At 45.1% G+C, this 7,216-nt stretch overlaps 1 protein-coding gene across 1 annotated transcript; it reads left to right on the top strand.

Moving 5' to 3' along the window:
- Window positions 1-3,770: 3,770 nt before the first annotated feature.
- On the top strand, window positions 3,771-4,748 carry MAS1 (MAS1 proto-oncogene, G protein-coupled receptor). The gene has a single exon (XM_037817889.1). It carries the CDS (start codon window positions 3,771-3,773, stop codon window positions 4,746-4,748), a length of 978 nt encoding a protein of 325 aa, XP_037673817.1.
- The last annotated feature ends 2,468 nt before the right edge of the window (window positions 4,749-7,216 follow it).

Below are 7,216 nucleotides of genomic sequence, written 5' to 3'. Positions count from 1 at the left end.
TCAAATGTAAGAATCAGGAGCTCTTAGCCACAGTGCTTCTTCCAATTAGGGTGGGATGTTGGCCTGTCAGTTCCATTTATGAATCTGTAAAATGGGGGAGAGGGGCTGATTAGATCAGTGGTTTAATCGGGAGACCAGCTCAGCTTTGGTCAGAAGGCAGGAGACCTGGATCTCTGCCCACCTCTGCGGCCAAGATTGGGGTGAGCCTGCAGGTGGGTCTGGCTGCTCTTTGGTTCCCTGGAGCTCCTTACCCAGGGGAGGAAAGGCTGTGGGGGAGCCCTTTGGAGTGGTGCAACACAGGGGGCCCTGGATGTGTCCTCTTTATTAATCTTAGTGTTTTTTTTCCCCTGTAAAATGCAGACAATAATCCCTACCTTATCAGCCTCCCTGGGTAATTTTTAAGAATTCCAAGCTCAGATAGAAGTGAAAATGCTTCGGATTCTAAAGCCCTACCCAATTGCATTTGGATGTTCCAACTTCTTTCTTTCTTTCTAGGAATTTCTTTTATGGGAAGGAACGTAAGATGGGAAGGTGCTTCTGCGATGCTCTGATAATGATCTCTCACCTACTAGCCTCTCTTTATCCTCTGTTTCCAACTGAGGTTTCCTCTGCTGTGTTCCTGACCACGTTGGGGCACAAGGGGCTTTTACGATGAATTCTCCTTCCACCAGGGATGGTCAATGCCAGGTAAACATGCATCGCTGCGAACACTATTGCTGTGTAAAAACAGAGCTGTATAAACAAACAGAAAGAAGACTGGCCTGTGTGGACATACGTTGGGTTGACATGGAGACAGCAAAGCACCCACGGTGATGAATCTTGTGCGAATGCTTGCCTGTCTTCACTGCGTTTGGAGAACTCAACTGCGTGCTATTTGCTCTGCTGTCAGGGAAGAATCACTGAGCCAAAATGAAATTATTCTGAGCTAGACTGTTTTGTCAGCTAGCAGCAATTACCCTTCTACTCTCCTCACCCTTCCCAGCCTCAAATATCCCAGTCATCTGCCGACAGAGATGAATAATGCAGAAAATGACCAAGGAGCCTGGAAGAGAAAACGATTTGGGAGGCGGGAAGCCTGCAAGTCCGGCTGAGCTCCAAAGGCACTTCCTGCCATCTGCTTTTTCACTCAAGAGGCTGAAATTCCATCTTACTCCCTCTGCTGCCACACCCCGGTCCCAGACACCAGTCTCCCTCATCTGGGTTAGTGCCATCACCTTCCACAGGGCCTCCCTGTCTCTGCCTGTGTCGCCTAGACTCTAATCTGAGCACAAAGCCCCCGTGATTCCCACCTCACTTAGGGTAATAGCTGAAATTCTCACGATGGCCTGTGAGACCCCATGGAGCTCACCCCCAACTCCCTCTCTGAGTTCATCGCCTAAGATTCTACTCTTTGCTCATGTCTAACCGGAGCCACACTGGCCTTATTGCTATTTTTACAAAAACATCCGGCATTCCCCTGCCTCCAGAGCTCTGCTCTCTGCTCCCTTTGCTGGGAACACTGCTCCCTAAGAATCTGCAGGGCTTCATCGTTCACTTCCTTTGCATCTTTCCCCACACGTGACCTTATTAGCGAGCTGTTTCCCATCGCTCGCATAAAATAGAAACCCCACGTCCCTGCCACCCTGTAGCCGCCTAACTCTGCTTTACTCTTCTCCGGTTGCACTTATTATGACAGGACATATAAAATATTTATTTGTTGTTGTTACTGTTATTTGATTATCAACTGCGTCCCCACCAGAATATAAACTCCAAGAGGCAGGGGCTTTGTCTGGTTCCTCCACTGCCTCATCCCGGGTGCCTGATGAAATCGGCATCGAATGGATATTTGATGGATGAATTAGGGGAGGGCTCTAACCCCTTCCTTCTGGGAACGCTGCTGTCTTAACTAGAAAGTCCTAACAGAGCCTGGTCTCTACCGCAGGTCTTTGATCAGCCATGTTGTGCTGTTCAAAATCTGGTCTTTGTGGTGGACTCTTGAAGATGTTGGTGGTCTTTATATTCGGGCTAATTATGAAAGAAAAAGAGATTTGCCCCAGTGAAGTAATGCCCAGTGCCTTGCCGAGGGATATTTCTGGCCTCCTGAAATCACCACCTCTGGGGAGATAATTACTTGTTTCCCCAATCTAAAGGCCCTCCTGGTGGTTCAGGTTCAGACACGGTTGTAGGGACATCAAAACTGGGAGCCCTGCAAATATTGGGGATCTGTTTCAATTCTGGATGCCTATTTTCATCAGAGACATTCAAGCTCCAACAAATATGTCACATCTATGTACTGTACCAGCTTCGGTTGACCTTATGTGGAAAAGGTTCATATCTACTAATTTTAACAAAAGGTTAATTGTTTTGCCCAAGCAGGGATGCTGGTCTGCAAGGTTCAAAAAAAAAAAAAAAGCAAAAGACAAGTTAGAATTGGAGCAGAGGAAACGATGTCTGGCAGCTGCCCCCCTTTTCCTTCCTCCAATGGTGGGAAGTGGTTTATGTATATTTGTTACATTACAGAGGGGATGGGGGAGGCTGTGCATATGTTTATTTTGCAGTTAGTAAAGTGTGAGGGAAAGTTTCTGGGAAATTTTGCTTTGCAGCTTCAAATATTTAGCATTTTTATTGGTTTGGGGTCAGTCCTGTGTTTAATGTCTGTCAATAATGGTCTCTTTCTGTTTTCCTGGACAGAACTGTCTATGGTATGTGGAAATGTAAATACATCTCGTTAACACTCACCATATGTTATGCAGAGAGTGCTGCTGATTTACACAGCGTACTACCCTGAGTAGATGCCCAGCTTTGTGGCAGATACCGAGACCATATAAAATAAATATGCATTAATTGTTCACACTTTAAAAATATTGAAGCACTGCTAAAAATAATTCTCCTTTCCTTTCATAATTTGCTCGTTGCTTATGGCACTTTATGTGTTAAAAATGACAACAACAACATTGCCCTGATATGTATTTTAAAAATTACATCCCAATGCAATCAACCTGATCACTGAGGGAAGGAAATGGAGACACAGAAGATGAAATCATTTTCAAAAAGCCATTCGGTAGCTGGAAGTAAATACCTGAAACTGTCGAACTGCGATCCTTGACTCTTGAAGACGATTGTGTAACAATGTAGCTTACAAGAGTGACAGTGTGATTGTGAAAGCCTTGTGGATCACACTCCCTTTATCCAGTGTATGGATGGATGAGTAGAAAAATGGGAACAAAAACTAAAAGAAAAATAGCGTGGGATGGGGGTGATTTGGGTGTTCCTTTTTACTTTTATTTTGTATTCTTATTTTTACTTTTTCTGTTATAAGGAAAATGTTCAAAAATAGATTGGGGTGATGAATGCACAACTATATGATAGTGCTGTGAACAGTTGATTGTACACCATGGATGATTGTATGGTATGTGAATATATCTCAATAAAATGGAATAAAAAAAAAAAGCCATTTGGGAAGCTTGGGCCGGAACCAGAAATGGACACTTCTTGCTTTGCTGTATCCATTTTGACACTGAGCCACAAGTAGTAATAATAACTAAGGGTTATGGGGCTGTGGAGGGGGGGGAGGTTGGTGTCAGAAAAAGGCCTTTACATCAGTTCTCTCAATTGGTGAAATGTCCAGTCTTATCCTTGTCAGAAAAAGAATTGTACAGCCTATTAAAATTTTTCTATATAACACGGGTTATGGTCTGTAACTGAAGTTCTCCTTTTTCACCACTTTCAATGGTACTTTTTGGACTTTGTCCACAGAATACCACCTGAAGCCCCCAGCCCGAGGCCTCCTCATGGATGAGTCAAACGTCACATCATGTGTCACTGAGGAATCCGTGAACGCCTCAGCGGGCGGGAACACCTCCACGGGGGCCCCGCGCCAGGAAATCCCAATTGTGCACTGGGTCATCATGAGCATCTCCCCACTGGGGTTTGTGGAACACGGAATCCTCCTCTGGTTCCTCTGCTTCCGGATGAGGAGGAATCCCTTCACGGTCTACATCACCCACTTGTCCATCGCAGACATCTCCTTGCTCTTCTGCATTTTCATCCTGTCCGTTGACTATGCTTTGGATTATGAGCTCTCTTCTGGCTATTACTACACAATCGTCACATTGTCGGTGACATTTCTGTTCGGCTACAACACGGGCCTCTACCTGCTCACGGCCATCAGCGTGGAGAGGTGCCTGTCCGTGCTCTACCCCATCTGGTACCGATGTCACCGGCCCAAGCACCAGTCAGCGTTCGTCTGTGCCCTCCTTTGGGCGCTTTCTTGCTTGGTGACCACTATGGAATATGTCATGTGCATCGACAGTGGAAGACAGAGCCACTCTCGAAGCGACTGCAGGGCGGTGATCATCTTCATAGCAGTCCTGAGCTTTCTTGTCTTCACCCCACTCATGGTGGTGTCAAGCACCATCTTGGTCATCAAGATCCGAAAGAGCACGTGGACGTCCCACTCCTCAAAGCTGTACCTGGTCATCATGCTCACCATCATCATATTCTTCATTTTCGCCATGCCCATGAGGCTCCTTTACCTGCTCTACTATGAGTATTGGTCCACGTTTGGGAACCTCCACCACATTTCTCTTCTCTTCTCCACCATCAACAGCAGCGCCAATCCCTTTATTTACTTCTTCGTGGGCAGCAGTAAGAAGAAGCGGTTCAAGGAGTCCTTAAAAGTGGTCCTGACCAGGGCTTTCAAAGACGAAATGCAGCCTCGGCACCAGGAGCACAACGATAATACCATCACCGTTGAGACTGTCGTCTGAGGAGGATGGAGGGAAACTGTGGACAGAAATGGTGGACACTGATAATTTTTAGTTTGTGCTTTGGAGGCAATGTGAGTGTCTCTTAAATGTGATACAGAAGGACACCCCACCCCATGTGCATGAGATACTAACGATGGGACTGTACCCTTGTGCCGTGCCCTCTGGAAATGCCTAAATTCATGTCAGATCTCTATCATCATTTCTGTATCTTTCAAAAACCCTTTTTTATTCATCCTCAGCAATTCTGGCAGCATTTTCCCCCCATGAACTGTAAAAACTGCTCCAGCAGTGTTCTGATTTGCTAATGCTGCTGTTATGCAAAATACCAGAAACGTATTGGCTTTTACAAAGGGGATTTATTAAGTTACAAATTTACAGTCCTAAGGCATCAACAAGAGGATCCTTCACTGCAGAATGGATGGTGGTGTCCAGAATACCTCTGTCAGCTGGGAAGGCCACGGGCTGGCGTCTGCTGGTCCTTGTTGTGTTTCAGCTCCTCTCTCTCAGCTCCTCTGCATCCTTGCTTCTTTCTCCCAGGGCATTTCTCTGTAAGCATCTGGGGGTCCTCTCTTGGCATCTCCAGGGAGAACTCTGGGCCTCTTCTCTTAGCTTAGCATCTCCAGAAATCCTTCTGTCCGCATCTCCAAGCATCTCTAACTGTCAGCGAGCATCTGGGTCTGTGTTTGCTCTTAGCTTGTCTCTTAAATACTCCAGTGAACTAATCAAGACCCACCCTGAATGGGCGGGGTCCACACCTCCATGGAAATAATTGAGTCAAAAATATCCACCCAACAAGAGTGGGTTAAAAGATTATGACTCTCCTGGGGCCATAACAGTTTCAAACTGGCACAAGTGGGAAGATTTACAGATGTGCACCCAAAAAGGTAACAGAAGTGATTGTTGGAAGTTGAGGCAGAGCAATGTAATGGGAAGAACAAGAGTTTGGGGGGTAATTTACCACCTGTGTAATCTCAGGCAAAGGATTTAATTTCTAAGAGCCTTGTGTCTTCATTTATAAAATGGTCACAATAATAGCACTTACCTTGCAGGGTTGTTGTGAGGATAGAAAGAGAAGAGACGGTATGTAAAGCACCATACTCATTGTCACTGTTCAACAGACATTAGTCTTTCCCTGTCCTTTAAATGGAAGACAAAATATACATTTCTTGTTTTTAAAGCACACACACACAAACATACACACAGCTCTTATTGTTTGCAAATATTATTATATATGTTTTTAAATGTTAGATGTAAATGTACAAAGGTCTTCCTTTGCTTGCAGCATGAAAGCTTTTCATGGCCTGACACTTGTATTGTAAACATTTGCAGATGTTGTAAGTTTTCACCAGTTGTCTGTTAATACCTAAGTTCAGGGAAAAATTTGGCTACTAGTAGGGGATGAATTGATGACTTTGTTTTCTTCTGTGAGAATGCTGGATGCAATGAAAGTCTTTGTTTCTAAATCCTTCAGTTGTATATAAATTTTCACAAATGGAACTGAATATGTGAGTTCATGAGGGTGATTCTGCTTTGGGGGATGCTTATTTATAGCCATAAATGTCTCACCTGCAGCCAGGTGCATGTCTCTGCACATCTATGCCTCTTTTCCTCCTGAGCCATTTCTTTGCATCATTCCTAGAAGAATGCTTAGTGGTAGAGGATGAGGAGAAAGTGGTCACATCTTGGAGGGAATTGGGATGTTTTCTAAAAGACAGATCTTTGCACAACCTCTTCAGCTTCTTTACTAAGTGCTGATGAGGGTGGGCTTGACCACTCACCTGCCATGATTTATGAAGGCTGTGAGCTGTCTATTTTCAGACTGAACATCCCGTGTCTTTTCTGTGAAACTGTCTTGGCCTATAGACAGCATGGCTCTGTTTATTTTCCTTCTGTCCCTTCTAGGGGCCATATGAAAATAGCAATGTTCCATGTGGCTCTATGGGGAGTAAAAAGCTCAAGTCCTTACATGAGCCTGTTAGTATTTATTTTTGCTTTTTGTCCTTCAAAGAGTCAGTGGAGCAAAGATGAATGATTCTCACTTGCTGCCTGTTTTTCCTCCGCTCCTCTTCCTTTCTCGAACGAAGCAATCCCCTGTCCCCACAGGGGCAGCTCAGCCGAGAGAGATGGTGAGTCTTTCCTGCTCTCCCTGCCTGAACCCCACTGCCAGCCAACTTGGATCCAAGGGGCTTTTAAGTGGGTGATGACATCTGATTCAGAGATGAGGCAGCTTGCTTTCAGGTGCCCATATGGAGCTATGACATTTAGAATGATCTTGTTTTTGATTGGAAACAGAGTATCTTCACTGGGAAAGAACAGAATAACTGAAATCAGAGTGACTCTCTTCTGCTCACCGTCATCTCAGCCGATGGAGAGCTGCCTCCTGCCCATGTGAGAACAGATCAACTACATCTCATCTCAGAAGGGATCTTGGTCTTAAAGAGGAAACTAAAGACCATCAGACACAAGCC

This window comes from Choloepus didactylus, chromosome 24 (genome assembly GCF_015220235.1).
Source record: "Choloepus didactylus isolate mChoDid1 chromosome 24, mChoDid1.pri, whole genome shotgun sequence".
In the NCBI taxonomy this organism is placed as follows: Eukaryota; Metazoa; Chordata; class Mammalia; order Pilosa; family Megalonychidae; genus Choloepus; species Choloepus didactylus.
This window is presented reverse-complemented; position numbering and strand designations above follow the sequence as displayed.

Coding starts and splice junctions, on each gene's coding strand:
- MAS1 (XM_037817889.1), top strand. CDS start 3,771: ATGGATGAGTCAAACGTCACATCATGTGTCACTGAGGAATCCGTGAAC.